The 27,437-nt window shown below is 46.6% G+C and overlaps 2 protein-coding genes across 7 annotated transcripts; one reads left to right on the plus strand and one right to left on the minus strand.

The window, feature by feature from the left end:
• Positions 1-1,621: 1,621 nt before the first annotated feature.
• On the minus strand, positions 1,622-20,101 carry GGCX (gamma-glutamyl carboxylase). Of its 6 annotated transcripts, XM_042981865.1 has the most exons (16): positions 13,466-13,683; positions 12,909-13,079; positions 11,634-11,792; positions 11,141-11,306; positions 9,423-9,501; positions 8,891-8,997; positions 6,937-7,100; positions 6,320-6,585; positions 6,059-6,190; positions 5,521-5,672; positions 4,890-5,059; positions 4,568-4,698; positions 4,138-4,285; positions 3,776-3,971; positions 3,262-3,334; positions 1,622-2,326 (listed from the first exon to the last, which is right to left on the minus strand). In XM_042981865.1, exons 1-16 carry the CDS (start codon positions 13,506-13,508, stop codon positions 2,243-2,245), a joined length of 2,241 nt encoding a protein of 746 aa, XP_042837799.1. In that variant the 5' UTR covers positions 13,509-13,683; the 3' UTR covers positions 1,622-2,242. The 6 variants fall into 6 exon arrangements, with proteins under 6 accessions (XP_042837799.1, XP_042837801.1, XP_042837798.1 ...); XM_042981867.1 differs by lacking the exons at positions 1,622-2,326; positions 13,466-13,683 and adding an exon at positions 20,037-20,101 and having other exon boundaries at positions 2,691-3,334; XM_042981864.1 differs by lacking the exon at positions 1,622-2,326 and having other exon boundaries at positions 2,691-3,334; positions 13,466-13,682.
• A 2,959-nt stretch (positions 20,102-23,060) lies between these two features.
• Positions 23,061-26,520, plus strand: VAMP8 (vesicle associated membrane protein 8). The gene is made up of 3 exons (XM_007082290.3): positions 23,061-23,307; positions 24,665-24,823; positions 26,075-26,520. Exons 1-3 carry the CDS (start codon positions 23,305-23,307, stop codon positions 26,216-26,218), a joined length of 306 nt encoding a protein of 101 aa, XP_007082352.1. The 5' UTR covers positions 23,061-23,304; the 3' UTR covers positions 26,219-26,520.
• The last annotated feature ends 917 nt before the right edge of the window (positions 26,521-27,437 follow it).

Raw genomic sequence — 27,437 nt, forward strand, 5'->3', positions numbered from 1 at the left:
AAACCCCTTCATCCAGGACTGCAGGCGTTTCAGTAGGTTTGTATATCCTATTCCTAGCACTAAGAAAAACCTCCCAAGATCTTACCTGTCTAGCATTGCTTTTTCTGGTTGACGCAGTGGACAAAATCTCTATGTCCTTACTATGTAGCAGCTACTCAACTGCCAGTAACATTTAAAAACTGTCCAAGATTAGGGACGTAAAAGGGACAGTGATGTTTAGTCTTGAAAATTTAAACCCCTTTTCATCTTTCCAATGTAGGGGGGAAAAGTTTATTATGCCTGAAGTGTTAATCCCTTTATTATAAACAGGTGTTAAAGGCTGCAAGTTACATGTTCAGTACATGACACAGCAAAATTTGAGCAGTGGTGAGGGGCCAGCTTCTAATTATTTTATGAGCTAGAATAAGTGAGCTACAGTGAAAAATTGAGCACAATTACAGTGATGATATTACAAGTTTCTAAAACCCTTATTCTAAATTTGTGGCAGTTTGTAGGGGTTTACAACAGAGCTTGAACCATCCCTTTTTAACCAGGAGCTAAAAGTAGAGACCAGAGCCACTTGGCACAGGTTTACACCAGCATGTATGCAATCATGTGGTTCATCTTTACTGTTGATCTGAAAATGTGAAACCCAAAAGAATGCTTGATTACACCTATCTGGAGGCTTAAATATAACTATGTTGGCAGGGGGGCAAGGTTAAGTCCTTGTATCGTTTAAAGTTTCAAAAAGCTCTTAGATGCCAGTGCACTGCTGGCCAAATAAGGGGGATAGGGATGCACTGGATGCCTATAGGCTAGTCGGATAGTACTAGAAAAATTAAGGTTAGGTTCAGTTTTTGCTTCTGCCTAACGGGAAAAATTATTTAAAAAAAGTGAAGGTGAAGAAATAGTGACCAGCCCAGGGAGAAGAGTAGAAGCAAAGGTAAAATGGAGTGATGGTGATTATAAATGGTTGAAGATCAAAGTATTAATATGGTATGGAAGGAAAGCTCAATGTGCAGGTAAAAAGGAAATCTGTACTGGACTTTATACAGTTTAAAGGAACAACTTGGTCCGGGACAAATGCCGAGAGGAGAAATAGAACACTAAGGCCTAGCAAAAAGGACATTGATAGTCCCATTTCCATAACAGCTGCACAAGACCTGATTTCTAGTGAAATCTGAATCCCGATTTACTCAGTTGAATAGCTTTTCTTAAACAGTATTAAAAAGGACATTGATAGTCCCATTTCCATAACAGCTGCACAAGACCTGATTTCTAGTGAAATCTGAATCCCGATTTACTCAGTTGAATAGCTTTTCTTAAACAGTATTAAGATGACCACCTGTCCTCTCCATCCCATCCCAACATTTTCATTGGGAAGAAGAGGTGATGCACTAACAGGTTTGGGACAGTAGCATCCTTGCCTATATTAGAACTACCACGGAGTCCCTTCCCCAAATACCAGTCATGTAATGGGCAGGGCGTGGGGGCACTGCAGGGGAAGGGATGGCTGAACTTAAAAGGACATGGTGCCGAGGTATATTGTGTCAGAGATCTGCAAAACTATTGAAAACCAGTGTTTCCCCCACACTTAACAAGTGACCAAGATACCTCGTGGCACAGTTATTGCTAGCTAACCCACACAATGCCTTGTAAGAATGAGGTCCCACTTGACTTCAGTGGGATGCCCTTATTCAGGCCCAACTTGCACAACTGTATCTGCTCAGGTCTATCTCCAACTAGATTAGAACGCAGAGGTAGTAGAAATGAATAGATTCAAGAGGTAGAACTGATGCAACTTGAAATTTAAGAAATGTGAGAAAAAAGGAAGAATCAAGGCTGAGGACTCAGGTAGCTTGGTCAAAAAATGCCATTCACTAATGAGAAGGAGGCCTGAGTTGGGGATGAACAGAAGTTGTTAGAATTTGAAAGCTTTGTGGGATATCCAGATGGAGCTAGTTAGATATATAGGTCTAGGGCGCAGGAGGGAAATTTAAGCATCATCACTGGAAACCACTGGAGAGGACATCATCAACCCAAGTGTGTACAGTGAGAAGGCAGCTGCCTAGGAAAGGCCCCCTGAGACCACTGTCCAAGGAAGTAGGGTAGGGTGGGGTGGGGTGAGGCATGGGAAGCAAAGCCTGAAAACACAGATGTAATCCTTTATCAAAGTTACTGGGACTGCCAATATACTGCCATGACCGTCTTTACTGCAAGACCATGAGCACCCAGAGCAGGGGCCTTTTTTCTTCCTTTTTCTCTATGCATTCTTACTTTCTAGCCCAATGCCAGGCTTTTGTTCATGGAATTGAGGTGCCTCCTGAGTCCCCCTGTACATCAAAGCCTACAAAATAACGGCAAACATGCCTTAATCCCTCACCAAGTTTGGTTAATTCTCTTTACATCACTTTGTGCTCACGAAAGGGTAGAAGGATGCTAAAATTTAATTTTGAGAGAATGCTAAAGCTTATTTTGAGAGAGCTAGTACCAATCATCTGAATTTCCTTATTTAACTTGGTCCTACCTATTCTCATAGCTGCTACTGAAAAACTCACTGGCTATAATAGGAACAATAAAGGAACCACAACAGTAGGGAAGAGAAAATTACTCTGTGCATTTAGAACTTGATCACCATCCTAATCTTACCTGTAATTAACAAGACAAGTTTTAGGCTAACACTATTTCATGATTCTTGTCTGTGAGTCTGCAAATTACAAGAGGCAGGGTACATCTCTTATAAGAGGGTTGTCTTTGAAATTATATGATCTCTGAGCCTTACTTTCTCCAACTGTAAAATAGGGGGCTAATGGCCACTAAGGATTAAATGAAATAATGAAGGCATATAACAAGTACTTGAGAATAGTTTGGCATTATTGTTATCATGGCACATAAATCTCTTTCCCCAAGGAGCTGGTCACTTTAAACCTGACTCTTAGCCCTTTATCCTAGAATGGCTGTCCTAGCCCCTCAACCTTGAATTGATAAATTTTATCCTTGCTTTACTTTCTTGGCTCCTCTAAGATATCCTCTCTGAATTTAAAAGAACTATGAATAAAGAAGAAAAATATATAAAATATCAATTTCTTCACATTTCCAATGCATAGGTTGATGGTCCTATGACTGGCTGCTCCCACATCTGTACCCAACATCTGCCCCCCCTCAGAACTCTGAGTGCACAGGGTCAGAATTTGGCTCAGGGGGATCAGAATTCGAAGAATCTGTGTTTGAATGACTTGACTCTCCAACTGGCTCAAAGGGTCGCAAGTTTGCATAAGTCACCTCTTGGGCCAGCTGCTCCAGGGAAGGGCGGCCTAATACCAGATTTCGAAGTGAGATGCAAGTCATCAGGAAGCTGAAAAAGAAGAAAAAGGCCAGCCAGTCCAAACTCCTGTTTCTACATAGGGATTCCTGCTGAACCCCTCATGGCCACCTGGTCCTACCTTCTTTCACTCAGGCATAAATGAAAATCTCCCCCCCCCCCCCCGTGACCCACCCATCCCAGCTGGAAGGGCACACCACTCCTTATATGGTCCAGTAAAGGATTCTAGAGTGAGGTAGGAATAACCCACAGGGAGGCTGGCGGTGAGCTGAGGCAGAACAAGACAGCAGGCCATCAGACACAGATCATTTAGTCTTCCATTACATCAGGGGGAAAAGAATGGAGAGGAAAAAGTATTTAGCACTAGACTGTCCTTTCTTGGGATTGTCCCTCCCGTTACCTTCACCAGAGAAAAGTTACCCAACTTGCAAACATCTGACGGCAATGACCAGTACTGTTGTCAGTATAACTCACCTGCGGCGGAAGATATAGAGCTTCCGTAGCAAGAAGCGGAAGAGCCGCTCATGGAAAGGGGTATTTCTCCGGCGTTCAAGCTCTTGGAGCCGTCGCTGGCGTCTAAGAAAAGTCTGAACCAGAGGTGTTGGCTCAGGGCCCCCTTTTACTTCCCCTTCCAGCAGAGGTTGCAGTTCTGGAGGTAGAGGCCCCATTTCTGCCCAGAAGATGGCAAAAAGAGGAATCACTGAGGTCATTCTCTCTTTTAGAACTCTCCTTTCACCAGCCAGAAACTTCAAGTTCATTCTTTAGTGGCTAGATCCTCATTCACAACCCTGACTTATAACCAGGTGCTTTCTTAGCCCAACTCTTCATATACTCACCAGTTCCATTCTCCACCTTCTCCTTTAATTCTTGCAGATATGCCAGGTCTTGCTCCAGTGCAAGCTCTGTAGTGTTGACATAGATGTACATGTAGCAGGAAGGACTGGGTGACATCGTATATACCTTATGGTACTCACCAGCAGGCAACTGACAAGGGAAAAGAAATGGACATACTTCACTCTCTAACCTTTCCCAGGCAGCCTATGGGCTTCCTACATTCCCCACCCCAACCCACCCCCCCTTCCCCCCTACCTAGACGTCTTTCTTTTCATTGTATTTTGGAGTCCGAAGGAACTGACTTCTAGAATCCTGGGTGAGGCTGTTCACAGCCCTGGGGACCCTTGATTTTTGAGCTCCCACTTTGGAGTCTATAGTAAATTAACTCCACTCATCTAAACTTTTCTGCCATTGTTAATTCCAACAAAATACCTGCATTTTTTCTCCCTCCTTTAGAGTCTGATTCTTTTGTTCTGCCACCAGCTCCACAATCACCTCCCCCTGCAGCAGCTGAATGCTAGTGTTGCCCAGGTCTTCACTCACAAAATTCTCCAGGTGCAGCCCTGCCAGGGGCAACAAAGTTCCCCAGCTTACCCCATGGAAGATGAAATAATTCCCTTTACCACTACCACCCTTCAGGTCTCAAGAACACTCCTCCCATCAGGAATGCCCCTCCCCTCTCCATCACAGGCAATGTCGCTGGCCAAGGAAACCACAGGGAAAGACAGCAAAGGTTCTTTGCTTTCCTCCATACCAGGGAAATCTGCAATGAAAACCACCTCAGTGTGGTTGTCCAGGCTGCTCTTGATTTCTTGTAACTTGGTCCTCCAGGGAGACAGGTCCATCAACAGTGGCTGCAGCCAAGATGTACGCTGGAATGGGGACCAAGCGGCCTGCACGATGTCCACACGAGGGTCAAAAATCCTTAGGAAAGAAAACCATGTTCTAAAGAGACCACAGCACCTACCCACCAGAATTTCTGGTTCTGTTCCCTTCATCACTGCTCCCAGATAGAGGGAACAGGGTTTCCAAATAGAAGAAATGGCTTATGTCAGCATATTATTGCCAGTCTGGGGCAGAGAGAGAAGGAGAAAGAGATTCTGGAGCATTGGGAAGAATAGGGGTTAGTGGTCACCTGAGGAGAATTGTGTTAACAGCATCTTAGGGGGAAAAAAAAAAAAAAAAAAAAAAGTCAGTTACCTTTTCTGCTGGTTGATGGTGCCCCCTGCTGGAAGCAATCAGCTATGCCCACAACCAATTCAACAGGGACATGCACCAGAGGACAGACAGCCTTTCAAGCAAGACAACACTGGGGAGCATGGGCTGTTCATCTTGGCAAAAGGAGTGGGACTTCATTTTTCCCCTTCTCTGTTCCCTGTGCCCACCTCTGCTGGAAGCGGTCATTGATGGAGACCCAAATATCAAAGTAGATCTGGGGCTGAGTGACATTGTACTTGGGAAGCAGTTGACTCAGGCAAGTAGCATATTGCTTCAGCATGTCTGCATGATCCTTCCATCGCCGGCTCTGTGTGAATACCTGCCCCAAACCCCCACATTAGTCCCACCTCATCATTATCAACCTCCCAGATGGGTCATGCACTGTCAGTGGCACTAAGAGAGTCCTGTCTGGTGCCTATTTTGACCAGGAAAAAAAAACCCTCAACTCGTCTCTGGGGAAGAATTGTTTATTGCTGGGCTTGATATACTTACCTTTCCTAAATCTAATTTCAATTCAAAGGAAGTGAATGACACTGCCCTATTTGAACTCACACAAAAGAAGGGTCAACCCGGCTCCTGAGAGGACAGAGTGGGCAGAGTGGACCCAAATTTGTTTTATTTTATAATTATATTTAGGACCAAATCAGACCCCAATGCTCAAGGGAGCTCTGAAGAACAGTAAGTTGTCAGCATCAGACATCTCACCCCAGGGTTAAGGTAGCCCAGCTCGCCAGTGCGGCCGTCACGGTAGGTGATCTTCACGTGCTGGTGGGAGCGCGAGTGTACCATCATGTCCCAGGAATAGCCATACAGCCCATTTGTCCAGTTGTTATAGCCCTGAAAAAGCAGGACAGAGGCAATCGGCCCAACAGTTCTCCTAACCCCATTCTCAACCGACACGGCCCCATACTTCCCTAACGTTGTGACCTCTGCCACTTCCCAACCTAACCCCCAGCCCACACATACCTGGGTGAGGAAATGAGAATAGGGCAGGAAGAGCTGCTCCAGGAGGTAGAGCAGGGTGAAGGCGGCACCAAGCTGATGGCGCAGCCCTGGCTTCTGGCCACCTTTGGCTCGGCTCCTCTTATACACGCAGGACACACTGGGCTGAGGGGCAGCCTTGAGGGGCAGCAGTTCTTGCAGCCTCTCAGGGAAGTGAGATACCAGCTTCCGGGGCCACTCAGGGGAGCAGAAGAGAGGGCTGCTGGCGAGCATGACGTAGGGGAACATACCTAGGAAGGCAGGGAGAAAATAAGCGTTTCAGGAGTTTGGTTGCAGGGAACATGGGTAATCCCCTCCACTCCCCTACTTCAGGAAGCCTCTCCCAGGTATTCTACTTGTGACGAAAGAAGTTCTTAACTAGAGGATTCTTACTTCCCCGAGATTCCTTCCTACACAACACGCTAGCTGAGCCCAGAGGCCCCAGTCCTCTCTTCCTGTTTACGGCCATTTTCCAGTGACTACATCTGGCTCAGTTTAACTCCAGTTCCCGTCACCATCTCCCACTCCCAGACAATGTCTCCGGCCAGTCCCTCCCCACAAACCTGTGGCTTCCCATCTCCTACCAGACCACAGGTACTGACCGATGCTGAAAAGCTGGGAATTCATGCAGTGGAAGTAGGACACGAAGAGGAGGCCAATGGACCTCGAGGCATCAAAGAAGAGCAGGAAACCGGCTGAGAGGTCGAGCAGCAGTCCACACCAGTGCACCACTAGCAGACTAGTCATCTCCTCGGACAATACCAGTCTGTAGAGACCAGGAGCAAAGGTCAGGCACCAGCCCACCGGAGAACCCAGCATTCACAGCAAACTCCACCACCCTGTCCTTGCCAAAGGATGTACCATAGCAGGTGGATAGAACTCTGCACAAAGACACCCTATGAGAGTTTCCAACCCCTTTTCATTTCCACACACTTTAGCGGTTCAATTTTTTTCCACATGCCCTATGTAATAAGTAGGGGCAGATTCCACAGAGCAAATTTGATTGAGAAGTGAGTGTACTTTAGGGAGTAGGTGTTTTTTTTTTTAACGTTTATTTTTATTATTTTTAAAAAAGAAATTTTTTTTTTAACATTTATTCATTTTTGAGAGGTGGAGAGAGACAGAGCATGAGTAGGGGAGGGGCAGAGAGAGAGAGGCAGACACAGAATCCAAAGCTGGCTCCAGGCTCTGAGCTGTCAGCACAGAGCTTGATGCAGGGCTCGAACTCACAGGCTGAAATCATGACCTGAGCTGAAGTCAGATGCTTAACCGACTGAGCCACCCAGATGCCCCTAATGTTTATTTTTGAGACGCACACACACACACACACACACACACACACACACACACACACACAGTATGAGCAGGGAGGGGGCAGAGAGCAGAGAGAGAGAGACAGAATCCAAAGTAGGGTAAGCTGTCAGCACAGAGCCTGATACAGGGCACGAACCTACGAACCATGAGATCATGACTTGAGCCAAAGTCTGAATCTTAACTGACTGAACCACCCAGGAGCCCCGGGAGTAGATTCTTCATGGAGTTTATAAATGAGAAGAAACTGGGGTACCTGGGTGGCTCAGCTGGTTAAGAGTCCGACTTGGGCTCAGGTCATGATCTCGTGGTTCATGGGTTTCAGCCCTACATGGGGCTGAGTGCACAGTCTGCTTCTGATTCTGTCTCCCTCTCTCTGCCCCTCCTCCCCAGCTGATTCTCTCTGTCAGAAAATAAACATTTAAGAAGGAAGGAAGGAAGGAAGGAAGGAAGGAAGGAAGGAAGGAAGGAAGGAATTTTAAAAGGTGAATGCCTGACAGGGGCACCTGGGTGGCTCAGTGGATTAAAGTGTCCGACTCTTGATTTCATCTCAGGTCACGATCCCACGGTTCATGAGTTCGAGCCCTGCGTCAGGTTCCACACTGAACGTGCAAAGCCTGTTTGGGATTTTTCTCTCTCTCCTACTCTCTCTGCCCTTCCTGTGCAAGCGCTCACTCTTTCTCAAAATAAATAAACATACTTAAAAAATAAAAAAATAAAAAGCGAATGCCTAACATAATAAAGTCAAACTTTTGGAACTGGGAAAGAACAGGGAAAAAGAAAGAATAAAGTAAAAGAGGCAAGGAAAAACAGAAGGAAAGGAGAATTCAAGAGAGGCAAACCTCTGTTTCCTAAAGAGCTTGCAACAATGATTTTGTCAGAGCAGGGCCGCTGACTGTCCATCTATGTACACTGGCTGAGGAGTCCCGGCGAGAGGCCGGGGCGGCAACACAAGGCACCACCTATGGCGGCTGCAAGGAGCACGGACTCATTCACCAACTCACTTCATTCTGACTTTCGTCTTTTAGTTTGTTCCCTTTGTTCTTGCCCAGGGACAGGTAAGCCTAGATCTTTTGGTATCACTGACTCTGCCTTCTGCTGAATAGGAAGATAAGTGGCCAGAGGAAAGCATGTGGCAAATTCAGGCAAAGCAGGGAGGGCAGTTGTTACCGTAAGCCTGGGGGAGGTGAGTCACCTGCTGTGTACCTGTGCCTCAACGAAAACTCTGCCCTGACTGCCACTCACTTGAAGGGACTGAAGAGCCAGTGCCGGGACAGGTACTCCATGGAATAGCCTTCAACCCAGTCTGCGTCCAGCTTTTTCACACCCGCAATGAAGTACACAATGAAGATCTGCAAACACAAAATGCAAAACGAATGTTCAAACAAAAAAAAGAACCCCGTTTTCTACAGACTACTGGCAATAACACAAGTTCTGATCTGAGTTCAGGGCCTAAGGAAGATTAGATTCACTCAACTGGGATAGTCACTCACCCAACAAGTATTTATTGACATTCTACCAATGCCAGGCACAGTATTACGTACCAAAGAAAGTCATGAAGCATATATCTCTCATAAGGATGTCAATCTAGCAGGGATAAAGCTCTATTCTTTCCATGACAAGGTAAGAGAACCCAGAGACTAGAAGACAGAAGAGGTGGCCTAGCTTTTCAGCAAAAGGAATCCAAGGAGGCAGAGAACAGTGGAGTCCGGCAGCAGGATGGCCACGCTGACAGTGGGTATCAAAGATCACCTCCCTCTTTCCTCAAATCCTGTACCTGGCCCCGCAGCACAGCATAGTTCCAAAGGGGCACGTGGGCATTCCGCTTACGGGCATTCAGCAGGCCGTCCACAGACCTACACGAAGAGAAGCAAGCAGTAAGGAGAGTTTCTTAGTCCAGCACATTTCCACCTTTCTTTTTAAATGTAATAACCTCTCTATCCCAGGAAGTCTTCCCATATCCTCTTAGGTTCTCTGGGCTATTCTAAAGGTCTTTTAGAATTACATGAGCAAATTTAACAGTGACTAGGTCATGACAGAAATGTTACTAGTGAGTGATAGTGACAAAGAGTTCAGTGTTTACCATTAGTTAGTAAATTAGTTTGTCCTAATGGAACAAATCAGGGAAGGGACCATAGTGCTAGAATATGACTGAATTTGAAAAAGAATGAATTTGAGAAGAACGGTTGAAAAGCTAAAGGTATATGTAAACATATACTGCATTAAAAAAAAAAATTCCAAAATCTAAGACAAACTGACATTTCATAGACCTAGATGCCAGGATGTAGTGCTGGAGGGTACCTGCTAACAGCTACCTTGGGAGAGATACCCAAGACACTAAGACTAGATGTATTCTAGGGAGGCAGCAGCAAAACAGGTTTTCAAGAACACAATGAATGAGCAGAGAAGTTGGGGAAGGGGCACTTTACACTTGTGGTCAAGAGCACTGCAGTCTGTAGTTAAGGAGACCTGGATTCTCACTTGTGCCTCTTAGCCTGGTGGGTGACCTTAGGCCAATCCTTCCCTATGCCTTAGTTTCCTCATTTATAAATAGAACAGCACTATAGACCTCATGGCATTGTAATGAGGAAAAATTTAAAGTATTTAGTATAGTGTCTGGCCATGTGCAAAGCCTTCAGTAAAGGATAGGTATTTTTTCAAATTGTGTAAAAATTATAAAAATGAATCTTTTTAGGAGTATTCTGTCAAAACTGTCTTAATTTTATATGATCAGAGCTGGCTATTTTGAATGAATTTAAAGATTTACCAAAGGGGCATCTGTATGTTATATTAATAAATGAAAGTTAATTAATGACTGATAAATCAGTAACACACTCAACATTTGAGATTTTTTTCCCTATACCCATCTTACTGACATTTCATATTTGCATATTTGCTTTCACTTAATGCGGAGGGTCCCTAGAGATCATCCGCCCTGCCACCCTGTCTCCAAATCCCTTCACCACCTCCCATAAAAGATGGTCGCCTAAGCCGGAGGTGGGGGAGGGTTACCTCCTCCCAGGACAGCACTGCTGAGCGGCCCTGATGGGCCCTCTCCTTCTGATATGACTCTGCCTCACAGCAACCGCTACTCTTGGCTCTAACTCTGCCCCCCTGGGCTCACACAGAGAAAGTCTGCTCCCTCTTCCACATGACCACCCTTGAGGTATCTGAAAACATCTATGTCTGGCTTTAGTCTTCTCTTCTTCTAAGAGGATTACAGGAAGTGGATAGATCAAGGCACCTGGGGAGATACGGAAAGAGTGGAGGGTTGGGAATGGAGCCATTTTCCTTTTTGTCATCCCAAGTGCCCCAACTCACTGATCCTTCCCCCTCCCGAATTCATCCGAATCAAAATGTGACCCTGTAACCACACTTTGCAAAGCACGGTTGAAAATATGCTTGCTGGGGCAAATTCTAGGACCTCACTGGGCCCCTATCACCAGTAACCATCCTGACCCGGCCAACCCTTCCCCCTTTCCCCTAGACTCATACCAGTAGTGGTTCGCATCCATGAATGTCAGCTGAAAGGCCAACAAACCATACAGATAGGAGTGGTTGTTCCATGACGTCTTGTCCAGGAGAAACACATACCAGTATGGCAGCAGGAATAACACACAGCTTATCCGGTAGCACAGGCCCAGCATCATGCCCAGTGCCCCTGGGATTTGTGGGGGAGAGAATTAAGAGATCAAAGGGTCACCACAGGCCCAGCTCCCCTGGGACAGGCTGTGGGTGGGATCAAGAAAAGTCATAGGACATTTTATCATCGGGTAAAACTAAATGAAAATTAAATGTTACTCTAATATTTTAAAAAGACTTATGGGATCACAGCTGAGATGACACACAGGTCAGCAAGATGAAATTATGAATCACAGCGGAAGTGAAATAATGAACCCAAGACTTTGGTCATTCACCAGCATGCTTTGTATTTCTTTGTTTTAGGTAGGCCAGGTAATACTCCCATCTCTCCCACACTTTCCCTCACCCAGAAACATGATGGTATAGACAAGATACATCCAGTCAAGTGGTAGTGGCTGCAGGGCATCCAGCAAGGGGAAGCGGCACACCTCCAGCCCATCCAGGTATCTTCGGTCTAGGGAGCTGAGCCCCCGTTCCTGGGGAATGTCCAACACCATCAACAGCCCTGAGAAGGTAGTCAAGGAGGGGCTGTTAGCCCTCAGCAAAGGAAGAGGTGGAATACACTGGAATACAGTGGAATGCACCCAGCTCCAGGGTCAGACTTCTTACCTAACCCTGGCTCTGCCACTCACTCATTCCCTCAACAATAATTACTGAGCGCCTACTCTGTGCTAGGCATTATGCCGGTTATGTGATCTCAGACAGCCACCGCACCTCACTGAGCTAATTCTTCATTCCCTATTTGAGAAAGGGGCTCATCTTTTACAGGGTTACAAAGAGGATTAAATGGGAAAAGTGTACAAAACGCTATAAATACTGTTTAGGTTTTGATAACTTAAAGTCTGTCCTATGAGGCATAGAAAGTGTTCTAGGGTGGTGCTTCTCAAACTTTTTCTCTTCCTAGCACACCCAGAATATAGTACTTGGCTTACACACTAGAGCAAACAAAAGCAGCTACTCAGGTTCGGAGGACAGTTCCAGTTTAGGCAGGGTTTCTCAACCTCGGGACAATCACATTTTAGTCTGGTTAATTATTTGCTGGGAGGGGCTCTCCTGTGCACCATTAGGTCACAGCATCCCTGGCTCCTAAGTACACACCGGTCTGTGGCCAACTACTTCCTCTTCCCCCAAGTTGTGACAAATAAAAATGTCTTCTGGACAGCAAAACTGCCACCAGTTGAGAACCACTGGGCTAAGGGGATGGATATCTCAGCACATCTGTAACCCGTTCCAAGCATCCTTGTGTGGCCTATGAGTTAGGAAACTCTGGATTCAGGATTCACAGCCAAAATGTCTGCCCTGTCACCTAGCCATTTCTCTGAGGTCTAGTCCTCAGTATAGTTACTGGGCAACTTCATGCCACAAGCAAAATGGGTCTCTGTTCCTCTGCCTCTGTATTTCCTATGACCTCAGATCAAAGGATTTCTGGCCTCCAAACCCTAATCAGAGGAGACAAAGCTGGATTTGATCCTAAACTCCACAAAGATCTCTTCCAGGATATCAGTATCTTCAGCTCTAAGGCAAAGGGAGGCAAATCACTAAGTAACCAAGAAATGCACAAAGGAGGATTGTTATTCTCTCACCCAGCACCACACTGGCCCCTCCCAGAAACCGGACTTACCAAAGAGAAAACGGAAGACGGCCAGGCTGGCAGGATCCGTTGGTCGGTTCAGCAGGGTCACCAGCCTCCCCCAGCTGGAAACATCTGTCCACTCAAAACCCAAGAGTTTCACCATTCCGCTGCCCTGACTGGGCCCCGAAGTCCGTCCAGCCTTGTCTTTCTGTACTTTATCTGCAAACAACAGAGAAAGCGTGTGTGCAGGTGTGGGGATGGAAGTGCTTTAAAATCGACTTCTCCCCAAATCACAGAAATCACAGCCCCAACAGCCTCAGGGTTTCTGCCTACCAGGTTATCCCACAGATTCCTAAGTACTCTAACACCCTTGCAGTGCAACCCCTCCTTCTGGATCCTCCAATGCCCCAGAACCTCTCGCGCCCTGAGTGTCATCATCAGCCCAAATCCTCGGGCTGCAATCTCTCTCTACAAGCTCCTTCCTAACAGAGGCCCCCTTCCCGGGGTCCCACAGGGCAGTGCTACCGCCCCCGCCCCTCTGACACCAGCGTCCCTCTCTCTCTCTCTCTCTCTCTCTGTGCCGCAGGGGAGGACTCTGAGCCTACGTGAGTCCGACGGGGCCCGCGCGGACCGGGCAGACACCGCCATGGCTCCAAGGAGATAACACCGCCACAGACGCGGCGCGGGAGCAGGGAGCGTCCGACGGATCACTTCCCTGAGCCCCGCCTCCCCGACACATCAGCACGCGCACGGCTGGCCGCAAAGCGCCGGGACTGTCGTGGAGGGCTTTGGCCAGCTGCGCCGGCTCCCTGCTTGGCGGCAAAGGGAGGAGCGAAGAGCCTTAGTGCAAGCGAGCCAGCGCTTCAGCGTGCGTCGCCTTGCTTTGTGACAGAGGAGGGGTGAGGATGCCCTAGACCCGCCTCGTTTCAGCCGCCAGACCTGTCTCTCCCCCGAAGCGTTCCGAAGCCCCTCTATGCCTTCAGCCTTAAGATATCTCGGAATTCTGGCAACTTCCCTGGGCTCCTCCCGCCTCCATTAGGCGTCTCCAAGTTATGGTGTCCCTGCGGTGCTCCCAGACATGAGCGATGCGGGCGCAAATGTCAGACTGTTCCCCAGAAAGGTTGACCTCTGAGTTGAGGACACACCTCGAAGGGCTATCCCGGCATAGGGAGAGGGTGCGAGTTACTTTATTCTCTCTTCCGGTACCTGCCAGGGACCGGAGGTTTGAAATCAGCTGGGGAAGCGCACAACTGCAGAGGGGATGTAGAATATGGGCAGTGTGTAGATAAAGTGTGGTCGATCAGGGAGGATTCCTAAAGAGGTGAGGCTTGACCAGCACTGTAATATCTATTTACTGCGCTGGGATTGGCCAACTGCATCACTGGAGGGCATCCTAGAACAGCGGTTCTCACATTGTTTTGGTCTCAGGACACTTTGACCCAGCTGCACATTATTGAGAACCCTAAAGAGCTTTTTTATTTACCTGGGTTTTCTTTTTCCACGTTTACCATATTAGAAATGTACACTGAGAAATGTTTAAAATATGTATTGATTCTCTTAAAAAGACAAATAAACCCATTATACATTTACATAAATAACATTTTAAAAAATGTTTATGTTTGAAAGAAACAGCTGGGAAGGGGCGGGTAGAGAAGATCTAAAGCAGGCTCCCCGCTGACAGCAGAGAGCCCCATGTGGGCGCTGGAACTCATGAACTGTGAGATCATGACCTGAGCCGAAGTCAGATGCTGAGCAGACTGAGCCACCAAGGTGCCCCTACAGAAATAACGTTTTTATGCAAAAAGCATATTTCCCACAAAAAGTTACACAAGTAACACTACTACTACTACAGTAGTACTGTATTGTTTTACATGAAAATCTCTTTAATGTGTGCCTTAATTGGAAACAGCTAGATTCTCCTATCTGCTTCTGGATTTGATCTGGTGTTGAATGAAGTATACGAAGGAAATCTGGCCTCATAGATACTCAGTTGTAAAAGGAAAAAAAACATTTTAATAACTTTTTTAGATAATTGTGGGTCTCCATCTTTGATACCTCACCTAAACTTAAAACTGGTAGTTTTTTAAAGGTTAGTTGGATGTGGACTCTGAAACCAGATCAATGAACTTTTATGCTTTGTTACATTAAATCATGGTATATCTTACACTTTGAATGGACCTTTTACAAAATCATGCATTTAGTCATTTGGAAAACATTGTTTCACTGAGTTATGCTGCTCTTCCAAATTCAGAGTCTTTTAAATGTTGGGAAGCTGCCAAGCTCACAGTGGCAGATACAAGTTTTCCAAAACTTTAATTTTCACTTGAAAGCTCAAATTTTATCATTGGCAACAAATGCTGTCTATTGTTTTCCTTTAAGGAACAGTCACACTCCTTTCTTTTTTCAAAAACTATCTGCCAAATGTGCCAGTTGGAATAACCATAGTCTGTCCAATATCCTCAAGTAAAATGATGTTTCATTTTTTTAAAAAAGAAAGAAAAGGGGTGCCTGGGTGACTCAGTCAGTTAAGCGTCCCACTCTAGATCTCAACTCAGGTCATGATCTCCTGATTCGTGAGATTGAGCCCCACATTGGGCTCTGTGCTGACAGTGTAGAGCCTGCTTGAGGTTCTCTCCCTCCCTCTCTGCCCCTCCCCCGTACATGCTTCCTCTCTGTCTCTCTGAAAATAAATAAATAAGCATGAAAAAAAAGTCTTAAAAAAAAACCAAAGATACCCAACATCTTATTTTATTAGGGAATTGCAAATTAAAACGAGAGAATTATCAGAATGGTTGAAATCCAAAGCACCACCACCAACTAATGCTGGCGAAGACGTGGAACAACGGGAAGTCTACTTCACTGCTGATAGGAATGCAAAATGGTATATAGCCCCTTTGGAAAAACAGTTTAGAAGTTTCTTAACAAAACTAAACATGGTTTTACCATGTGATCCAGCAGTTGTGCTCCTTGGCATTTACCCAAATGAAAAGTTATGCCCACACGAAAGCTGTGTCCAAATGTAAAGCAGCGTTATTCATAACTGCCCAAACTTGGAAGCAACCGAGATGTCCTTCAATAGGTGAGTGGATAAACAAACTGACACATCCATACAATGGAATATTCAGTGATACAATGAAATGAGCTACCAAGCCACAAAAGGACCTGGGGAACCTTAAATGCCTATCCCTAGGTGAAAGAAACCAATCTGAAAAGGCTATATACGGTATGACCCAAACTGATAACCCTGGAAAAGACAAAACTGGTTTTAAGGCAAAAGATCTGTGGTTGCCAGGAACTGGGGGAAGGGAGGGAGAGATGACTAGGTGGAGCACATGGGGTTTCTAGAGAAGTGAAACTATTCTGTATGATACTGTAATGGTATCATGGTACATACATGTCATTATACATTTGGCAAAACCCATAGAATGTGAACCCTAATTAAACTGTGGGCTTTGTTAATAATAATGTATCGATATTAGCTCATCAATTGTAACAAATATACCACACTAATGCAAGATGTTAATAATGGGAGAAAAATGGGAGAGGGCTAAGAGGTGTATGGGAGTTGTCACATTTTAACTACACAAGTGGTTTTTCTTAGAACAACTGTGAGACGGCCGTCATCCTTGGGTATGCAAGGCGCTGTGTGCGTATTTCCCATTTCTTCACCCAAAATAGTAAAGGATGTGTACCCCAGTGTCAAGAATTAATAAAATTAATAATTTATACTGCTTCAGGGTGCCTGGGTGGCTTAGTTGGTTAAGCATCCAACTCTTAATTTAGGCTCAGGTCATGATTTCATGGTTCATGGGTTCAACCCCACCATGTCAGGCTCTGCGCTGACAGTGTGAAGCCTGCTTGGGATTATCTTCTCTCCCTCTCTCTCTGCCCTTCCCCTGCTTGTGTGTGCATTCTCTCTCAAAATAAATTAAAAAAAAAATGTGTACTGCTTCACTGGGGATGTCCTTAATTGAAAATGGCATTATTTGAAAATGCAAGTGCACAGCAGGGAGGAATACAATGACTACTACAATTTGGTGTCTCATTCCTGCTAAGTTGCCAACAATTTTATTACCCATGGTTGCTTTTGTATCATCAGTGCACATTGCTTTTGTATCAGTGCAAATGGCAACATAATTAAAAGGACAAATAATGGATCCATATTATTACAAAGGTAGTTTTGTCCTTGAAGACCCCAGGGTTTTGTGGACCATGTGTTGAGAACATTTATCCTAAAGGGAAGGAATGTCAGGAATAGATATAAAAGTAGGGATTACTAGGGACAGATGTGTTTGGCAGGTAGAATCACTGGGCTAACTGTTCCTGCGGCTGAGGGTCTGGCCCACTTCTAGGTTATCCTAACAGACAGGGTAGGCCAAGTCACTTTGGAAGCCATTGATCTATTTATAGGGGGGAATCACTTAATCTGCTGTCAGCCCCAGTCCAAATGAATTTGGTGTGGGTTGGAAAGTTTGGGCTAGCTCTTCTAAGACCACTCAAATTAGATGGTTCCATTAAATTCAGCAATTATGATCTGTTATGTGACAAGAACTGTACAGGTTACAGAGAAAGAAACAAATTAGTAAGCTGTGGCCTCTGTCCTCTTCCTTGAAGGACAAGGAAACATAATAATAAAAGAATATAGAAATAATAGGATAATAACAGAATATATAAAATTCTGTGTATTTTTTAAAGTTTATTTATTTTGAGAGAGAGAGTACGTGCATATGTGGGGGGAGGGGGCAGAGAGAGGGAGAGAGAATACCAAGCAGACTCCATGCTGTCAGCACAGAGCCTAATGCGGGCTTGATCCCACGAACTGTGAGATCACAACATGAGCCAAAATCATAAGTCAGATGCGTAACATACTGAGCCACCCAGGCACCCCTATAAAGTCCTAAGTATTAAGTGGGGTTTAAAGTACTGTGGGAGCATTGAAGAGGAAATGAATTATGACTGGAGAACTCAGGAAAGTTTTCTGAAAACGTGAGCTGGACTTTGAAGGATGAGTATAATTTTGAGAGAAAAGAGGGAAATCAAAAGTTCTTAGTAGTCTTGGGTGAACGAAGAGCATTCTGGGTAAGAGAAGTACAGCTAATAAATGAGCTGTGGGAACTCAGTACCTCTCCACCCCATGATTTTAACTTGTTTTTGTTGAAGGGGTTGATTTCCAGTTTATCCTTTCAGGACCAGTATACAAAGACTCATGCCAGTTAGCATTCGTTTATCCATAAAATGGCCCAAAATCCAGGAAAGAGATTTCTTCATGGATCTTTTCTAATAAAAGTTATCTTTTTATATGCACTGGAGACAAGCCCTCTTTCAGATCTCTTGATTCAGTACCCCAAACATTAAATGAGTGCCTACTATGGTTATGGCATATATTATTTTCTACAAGGGTACCAAAGTGAAGACATAGCCCCTATCTTCATAGAAGTTAGAGTCTTGGAGGAGTCAAATGTATATGCAGCTAATGGCAAAGCGTATTATAGATTCTATAAAAGATAAAATGTAATGGAGATCAGAAGAGGAAGAAGTTAACTTCAATGGGGAAATCTTGAAGGCTTCACGCAAGCAATGTCTTAAATATTAATAGACTTAGTGATGAGTGAAGCAGGATATTTGCTCATCATAAGAAAAGTCTGCTTGGACAAAGATATAAAAGGGGATGGTGTGGGGGCTCCTGGGTGGCTCAGTCAGTTGGGCGTCCGACTTTCTGCTTAGATCATGATCTCACAGTTTGTGGGTTCAAGCCCCATGTCGGGCTCTGTGCTGACAGCTGAGAGACTAGAGCCTGCTTCAGATTCTGTGTCTCCCTCTCTCTCTGCCCCTTCCCCACTCGCACTCTGTCTCTGTCTCTCTCAAAAATAAATAAACAAAAAAAAAGTTAAAAAAAAGGGGGAGATGGTGTGTTTGAGGAAGCACATATAATTTGGTATGATTGAGGGGAGTGGGAGGTGAGTCTCATGGGAGATAAGCTTTGAAAACCGGGTTAAAAAGAATCTTGGGATGCCAAACCGGGAACTTTGGGCTTTACTCTGGAGACCAGGTGGAGCATACTCAAATCTGTGTTTGGGAAGATAACAAGCAGCCCTGTGAGGAATGGATGGGAAAAGAAGGGTCAGTTTGGAGGTGGATGGAATTGTCCAGAGAGGAGATAATACTGGTGTTACCTAGGAAGCAGGAGCTGGTGTGGAAAGGAGAGAGTGGATAGAGAGATGTGACCAAGATAGAATCAAGACTTAGTGATGTCCCATTGTGGGTGTAGGATGGTTTAGGGATCCCTAGCTTGGGAAACTGTGAGTTTCCCAAGAATGGGAGTGCTGCTACCCAGCAGGAGGAATATGGGGAAAAGATAAAGGGCTTGCTTTGACTGTCAGAGGTGTCTGTGGAGAGGGCATCAGAGCCGCGGTAGTAGCAATTGAAAGCAAGGTCAGGGCTGGAGATACAGATTTGGGGATCATCCAGAAATGGCTGCTACAACCATAAAGCGTTGCACTTCCCTAGAGAGACCAGGGTTTCAGCCTTAGAACTATTGACATTTTGGTCTATGTAATTCTTTGTTGTGAGAGAGCTGTAGGAAATTTGGCACCCTTGGCCTCTACCCGCTGGATGCCAGTAGACATCCCCTCAGTTGCAACAACCCAAAATGTTTCCAGATGTTGTCAAATGTCCCTTGGAGGGCAAAATCAACCTCATAGAGGACTATTACTCCAGGAGAGTGCAGAGTCAGAAGTGAAGATGGCCAAGGGCAGAACCTTCTGCTTCTAAGGTCACAGTCAGAAAGGAAGAAGGCACATTAGAAGCAATGGGGGGAGGTGACTGTGTCACAGATGGGGTGGCCAGCAGTGTAACGGTCGACAAAAGGATTTGGAGACAAAAGAGGCCTTGGCAGTGGTGAGAGCTTTATGATCCCTCAGGAAGCAATTCCTGTTGTGCCTCCTGAATGTGCCTTTCCTTACTTTCTAGCCTTTCCCCAGAGAGGGAGTAAACTGCCCACTTGGGCCATAAGTAAGAAGACTGGGACAGATGTCAGTGTACCCCCAAAGTTTGCCTGGTTGCTTTGCAGACTGTTAACTATTCCTCTTCCACTATTTTCTCATTCTACTTTCTCCATTAGTTTCTTTTTTCATTCATAAAGTGGTTTAGTAGAAATATAGAAATATATATCCATACCATTTAATCCAAATAATAACCCTGCAAAGCACCTTCATTCTTCTTCCCATTTTGCAGATGAAGAAACTGAAGCTCCCAGAGGGAAGTGGCTTGCCCAAGACTCTACAGCCAAGGAGTAGGAGAGCTGATACCCAAATCTTCTGATCACATAGGGACTGAGAATATTCTTCATCACACCGTGATTGCTTCTTTGACTGCCACTCCTACCACCTAGCATTTTTCTTTTCAGAGTGACTGATATTCCATCTCTCCTGGGATAGAGCCTTCCTTAACTGTAAGGGAATCGATGACTTGTTTCTCTTCTTGCACCCTGCCCATATTATCATTTCTTTTTCCTTTCTTTTTCTTTTCTTTTCTTCTCAAGTAAGCTCTAGGCCCAATGTGGGGCTTTAACTCATGACCTCAAGATCAAGAGGCACATGCTCTTCTGACTGAGCCAGTCAGGCACCCCCATCCGCATAGTACCATTTCTGCTCATTGTGCATTGTTTGGTGCCTGAGTGTCTCATCTTGTGAGGGCATTAGCAAGGTGGTCTTCTGCCCAAGGGTAGCATTGTGATGTTTGCACAGTGAGGTGAGGCCAAGCCTGCAGGGATTCTGCATGGTGAAGACAAGGTGGAACAGGTTGCAGTCCCAACTCTGGGCCCTAGAGAATCTCCCTAATGGCTGCTGGATCTAGGCCAAGGGTCAGCTCCCTCAGGGACATCGATGTATATCCAAGGCTGGCAGTGGCATGCTAGACCCCAGTAACTCCTCAAATACTGTCACCTTGATTTCCACCCTGGAAATCCTCCTTCATTTCTTTCTGCTCTTCTCAGACATTCTACTCTGGCCCTTTGTTTCTTGGCACCTTTCATGTTCCCCTATCCACCATTGCCTTAGCATTTGGACATTTTTTTTTTTTTTTTTTTGAGAGCGAGAGGGCGCCAGTGAGCTAGGGACACACACAGAGAATCCTGTGAGGGGCAAAGAGAGAGGAAGAGAGACACAGAGAAGGGGGACTGACCCAAAGCAGGGCTCCAGCTCACCCGAAGTGAAGCTCGTGCTCATCTGAGGTGGGACTAGAACTGATGAACCATGAGATCCTGACCTGAGCCTAAGTCAGATGCTTAAGCGACTGAGCCATCCAGGCGCCCTGGCATTCTTAATAATAGTAATCACAATAGCCACCATTTACTGAGGGTTTTTTCAGTGCCAGGCACAGACAGTGAGGTAACTGAGGCTTAGAGATGTCACATAAGTCTATCTAAGGTCACACAAATATTAAGGTATGGATCAGCATGTCTAATAGTAAAAGAAAAGAAACAGGTGAAATTAATTTTATCAATTTTTAAAATTTAATTCAATATACTACGACATTATTTCAACATGTCATCAGTATGTAAAATGACTAGTGAGATATTTACATTCTTTTTTTCATAACAACTCTTTGAAATACAGAGTGTACTTTATTTACTCTTACATCACTTCTCAGTTCATTCTAATTTGTTTAAAAATTTTTTTTGAGAGAGAGAGAGTAGGGGAGGGGCAGAGAGAGAGAGAGACAGAGAGAGACAGAGAATCTGAAATAGACTCCGCACTATCAGGGCTTTGCCTGAGGATGTGGGGCTTGAATACAAGAGCCATGAGATCATGATCTGAGCCAAAGTCAACCACTGAGCCTTCCAGGGGCCCCTCACTTCTCAGTTCAGATTAGCCATAGTTCAAGTACTATGTTCACAGTATACAGTACATAGTACTATGTGCACATGAGGTCAGTGGCTACTGTACTGGACAGCACAAGTACAGATCAAGGATTCTGACCTACCTCCACTTGACCACTTTATAGCTTTTTTTTTTTTAATGTTATTTATTTTTGAGACAGAGAGACGGAGCATGAACGGGGGAGGGGCAGAGAGAGAGGGAGACACAGAATCTGAAGCAGGCTCCAGGCTCCGAGCTGTCAGCACAGAGCCCCACGCGGGGCTTGAACTCACTAATGGTGAGATCATGACCTGAGCTGAAGTCGGATGCTGAACCTACTGAGCCACCCAGGCGCCTCTACTTTATAGCTTTTCTAAGGATGGTGAAAGCAGGCTGGTACTGTCCATCGAAATTCAGGTTTGCAAAATATAATATCTAAATTGGGATAAGATTTCATTATAAAGTAGAATAAAGTGTCTCAAAACTGAGGTCCAAAATTTGTTAAATCCTTTGAAAAAGCATGTGTTAGAGAAGCTGACATTTCCCTCTTAGAACTGATACTTCTGGGATGGGACAGGAATGTTTGTTCCCTTTTGTGTGACCCTGTTATTGTTCTGTCTTCATAAATACCATCCAGGAAGACTGGATTTTCTCTGGCCTGGAGCCAGGTGGTGGAAAAATCCTTTGCCCTGGGGCCCTTCTCTGGTCCATAGGGCAGGCATCTGACCATTTCTGACTCGGCTCACCAACCCCTCATGGTGGCTCCTGAAGGGATTGTTGAACTCTGGGAGGAAAGAAGGGGTTGGTTAGCCATCATTTCCTGGTTATAACAGTGGATAGGTCTTTGTTCTGGACACTTTGCCAGGCACACTGCATGTGCTATCCTTTTATACCTCCCCACCATCCTCTGACATCATCACTAGCACCTGCAAAACCCAGAGAGGTGAAGAGGTTCATTCAGGGTCACACAGCTAATAACCCAGAGCTTTCTGACACCACAGGCAAAGATCACAGCATTCCAGACTTTGGAGGTTTTAATACTTTCTGACCAACCATAAACATGGGAACAAGGGTTGCCGACAAGAAATTTTCATATCTGTGTTCTGTTTCTATGTTAATTAGCCCTGGCAGGGTGCTTAGGGTTGATTTCAGTCTGTAAGTTTTGGGGTCAGATATTCAGGACATTAAAAAGAGAGAGAGAGAGAGAGAGAGAGAGAGAGAGAGAGAGGGAGAGAGAGAGAGAGAGAGAGACAGCTTCCCTTTCTATATCGGGAGGTCCAGCGTCAGGAAACCTAGGAGGGCTGCTTGATCTTTCTTTTCTTGTTCCTGATGAGTTAGAAGACCTTTGGTGCCCGGGAGCCCTGTTGCTTTAAGCCTAAGCCCTGGTTTGGGAGGAGACTGGGAGGGCAATGGAGGGTGCCCGCCTACCTGGGGGAACCTGCCGGAGGTGAGGCTGGAACCGCTCGGGATGCGAGGTGGGCGGGGGCAGGCTGAAAGTTGGAGCAAGCAGGAAGTGAGCCGAGGGCCGCCCGGGAGGAAACAGACTAGGCGAGTTTGCCGCTGACAGGCCTGAGCCGCTTGGAGACATGGTGAGCGAGCTGAAAACCAGGAAGGGGCTGATTCAAAGACGGGCCAGAGTGGGCTGGGGGCTGGGGATCAGGAGAGCGCGGCGGCAAAGTCGGAGGGCTGGGCCAGGGCTGACTGGCCTTTCTCCTTTGACAACTTGACTGCAAAAAGTTCGGAGCTGCCTGGGCGGGTGTTCCTGCTTCTTCTCTACTCCCTCCCCTGACCTCTGTGCCGGCCTGGAGCAGGGTTTCGGTGGGGGTGGGGGATCCGAATTCCAGGCGAGGAGCTGCTGAGAAGCCTTTCATCTCCTCCTCCAGCCCTCCAGCCGCCGGGTGTTGTGACACCCCTGGGCAGCACCTCTGAAGTTCTCAGGGCGGATTCCAGCCCAGCGGCAGACACCCCCCCCCTCCCGCCCCCCGCGCGCCTCCCGCCTGCCTTTCACTTTAGCCCTATACCGAAACCCTAGGAATCTGTCTCTCTGCCGGGTCTGAGGAATCAGCCCCCTCTCCATAAACGTGAGGAAGAGAACTAAGGGTTTGTAAAAGAACCAGAAGTTGGATTTCTGTGATAACCCATTTAGTTTGGACCCACGGCTCCTGGCCTGTTTCAAGAGGTCTAGTGGGTCAGGGTGGGAGGAGCTTAATAATGGTTTTCCCTCCTTGTTCAAAAACCTTATCATCAGCCAGGGCAGACTGGCCCTCCATTTCCCCCAACACCCAGGCTGCTGTTTTTATTTAATATCTGCTTAAGCAGGCAGTCGTGGCTTGGTGCCTGCGCATGGTGCTGTGTGGTGGGGAAAGCAGAAGTTTGTGGCGCAATGACTGTCCCTCATGGGGCCTGGTGAGGGACTTAGAGCCTGGTTGCTGTTGCTCTGGGTCACAGCAGTTAGGCTGGAGGCCTGGGACCCGAACTGCTCTCCAGCTACTCTCTTGCAGGGAAGGGGGGGTGTGCTAGCTGAGGGTGTTCTGCTGCCCAGCACACATATTTGTAACAAGGACCCTTTGGTAAGTAATGGTTTAGGGTTTCTACTTTGTAAGATGCCTGCTCAGCAGTTCCCTCTAACCCAATCAGAGGAGCAAGGAAACAGTGGAGAGGGATTTAGTGCTGTGTTTCTTTTCCTCATCAGGGGCCCTGAGAACCTGAAAAGAAATTTGATCCAGTCTGTCTAGCATCAGCACTCAACTTCCGAGACTTAAAAATGCATTTATTTTTTGATTACATGAGTAATACGTGAAAACATTCTTTTTGTAAACAGTTCAAACATTAAAAAAAAAAAAAAAAAAAAAGCTAAAGTCCATCTTAGGCCTCCTTCTTCTCCTCTGAGGCTGAGTCTCAGTTCCTCCACTGCTTGACCTAATTAACCCCTGTGTTGCTGCCCAGGAGGAGGCCAGTGGAGGTGGAGGAAATGATCGTGTACGGAACCTGCAGAGTGAGGTGGAAGGAGTCAAGAATATCATGACCCAGAATGTGGAGCGGATCCTGGCCCGAGGAGAAAACCTGGACCATCTCCGCAACAAGACAGAGGATCTGGAAGCCACAGTGAGATGGGGAGCCCACTGGGGGTAGAGGAAGAGAGGGGAGGGTAGGATTGTTGAGGTTTGGGGGTTGGTGGTGTTGGGGGCAAAATGAATAGGAGGAAAGTCTGCCTTTTCACTTGTTTTGGGAATTGATGAGCGAGTCCCCAGTTCTGATTCTGCTCTATTCCACTGATTGGGACTGGGATCCAGGGAAGGGGTCCAACGATGGGGGAGGGTGGATGGGGCTGACTGTTGAAGGTATTTTCTGAGACAGACGACCCTGGTCAGGCCTTGCATTCTTAGGCTTCTCTCCCATGAAACTGATTTTTCTCTTTGAAGGCTTCCCTTGACAATCATTTGGAGCTGACCTCCCCAGGGCAAAAATATTGGCTCTGGAAAATCCTCCTAGGGCCTTTGGCCTTCTCTGGGAGTTATTTGGCAGGGGGTAGAAAACTGCTGGAGTTTTGCTGAGTCTGCTTTCAAAAGAAGCTGGGAAGAGCAGTGAAATTCTTTGATCAAAGGGTCCTCTGCTAACTGAAGGCTAGAATAATATCTCCCACACATCTTGCTAGACCTCATTCCTCTCTCCCTCCAGCCAGGGGCTGAAGCCAGCTGCTCAGGGAGGGAGTAACTCTAACAAAGTAACTCCAATAAAGGCTGGAGCCTAAGGTTCCACGTCCACAGGGAGAGACTGGCCATGGCTTTCTGAGTCCTGTGTGTAATTTTGGGTATAGGTCCTTTGTCTCCTGTCTCCCTGGGACTTAGTGTTTCTTTCCATAGCCTAATCAGGGGAGCATGGCCCAGGGAAACTTAATTTCTGCAACTTGAGTTGAGGAGAAAGAGCAGTTTCTGTCACCTCCAACCTCCATGCTGCCCTGGCCCACCCTCCAGCCTCAGTAGTCCCCGTGGGGTGAGGGGTCATGGATCCAGGGAGATGTGACCATCTGGAGCTTGCACCCCTTGGCCCCAATGTGTGCCCTCCCAAGGTGGATCGTGCAGACAGTATCGCACCCCTGGGTGTGAGCATAGGTGCTTCAAGGTGCATGATGGTGCAGGGTAAGAAGAGAACGGGGAAAGCAGGGGGCCAAAGGGAGTCCAAGAACTCTAAATTTGAACGTGGCCCACCAGACTGTCATGAAGGCAGGAGGACAGAACATTTTTTGTCTAACAGTCTGTTATTTCAACCGATCACTTAAGTATTTAGATGTACGGCGTGTGGGCCTCTGTTCCAGTGGGAGGATGCACTGGTTCACTCTGCCTTATCCCCCAACAGTCGGAGCACTTCAAGACCACGTCACAGAAGGTGGCTCGGAAATTCTGGTGGAAGAACGTGAAGATGATTGTCCTCATCTGTGTGATTGTTTTTATCATCATCCTCCTCATCGTGCTCTTTGCCACCCATGCCATCCCAACTTAGGGAGCCCCTCCCCTGCCCCCCGTCTTCCTCTTCAGGGAAGCCCTCCATAGTGGGTGCCAAGAAGGGCCCTCTCTCCCATCCTCAGCAGGAAATGCTGCTCTGTCCTCCCTCCCCTCATTCTGAGGCCCCGCTGCCATACTGTCTGCCCCAGGGAGCACCTTGGTCCCCTGGAAGGAGAGAGCCGGACCATGGCTGCATTTCATGGGCTCTCAGAGTTGGTTGGAGAGACACCCAGAAGGCCCAGCATGTGGCTGGGAAACTGATGGTGGCCGGTGGGCAATAAAGACCTTTCAGTATCTCTACACATGTGAGGTAATTTCTCCCCTTCCATTTTGCCTTTGGCCCTTCTATTTCTTTTCCCCCTGGGCACGCCTTCTGGCTGAGATTCTCGTATTTGAGGTCCAAGTTGTTGGAGGGGTAGAGAGTGTATATTTGGAGAAGAAAGATGGAGCCTCCTCATTCTTCTCTATTATCCACAGGTCTCAAGAACCAGAATTTTCTGAGGGTCTCAGCAAATGGAAAATTCAAAATCATTTTAGGGTGGTGTGCAAGACTCCTAAGTGTCCATCTTGGGTCTTGCCATGCTGCAGGAAGCGTTAGCCGAGACAGCCTGAGGGCCTCCTGCCTCTCCTGTCATTGCCATCTCTCTTCTGTGGCCCTGTTGCAGTTGAGTGAGGGGTTGGAGGAACCGGGCTGCTTTTCCTTCTCTTTGGTTCTTCAAAGTTCTTTTTTTTTTTTTAAGTAATCTCTACAACCCATCATGGGGCTTATCCTCACAACCCCGAGATCAAGAGTCTCATGCTCTTCCGACTGACCCAGCTGGGTGCCCCTGGTTCTACAAAGTTCTATTTGTCTTTTGTCTGCCCCTGCCCCTTTGGGACTTAGCAGGGCCTCTGGGTCTCAGCTGAGGGGGCGAGCATCTCTCCCCATGTCTCGTGGTTGGGCCCAGTCAGTGTCATAGGACAGGGCCTATGGCCCTCCTTCCCCTCCATGTACAATGGGCCTCTTTGTCTTTGGGCTTCCCTCCTCCCCACCAGGTTCCACCTCATCGCCACTCTTTCCTCTCTCTTGGTTTGGGGAAAGGGTTCTTGTCATTTCTGTCCCTATTTCTCCCCTGGGCTTTCCAGTATTAAAAAAAACCCCAAAAACCTGTTTTGGGGAGGGGGTGTAGAAGGAACAGGTTTGGGAGACAGAATCTGGGACTCCTACTGGCAAGTCC

The sequence above is a fragment of the Panthera tigris genome, chromosome A3, assembly GCF_018350195.1.
Source record: "Panthera tigris isolate Pti1 chromosome A3, P.tigris_Pti1_mat1.1, whole genome shotgun sequence".
Classification (NCBI taxonomy): Eukaryota; Metazoa; Chordata; class Mammalia; order Carnivora; family Felidae; genus Panthera; species Panthera tigris.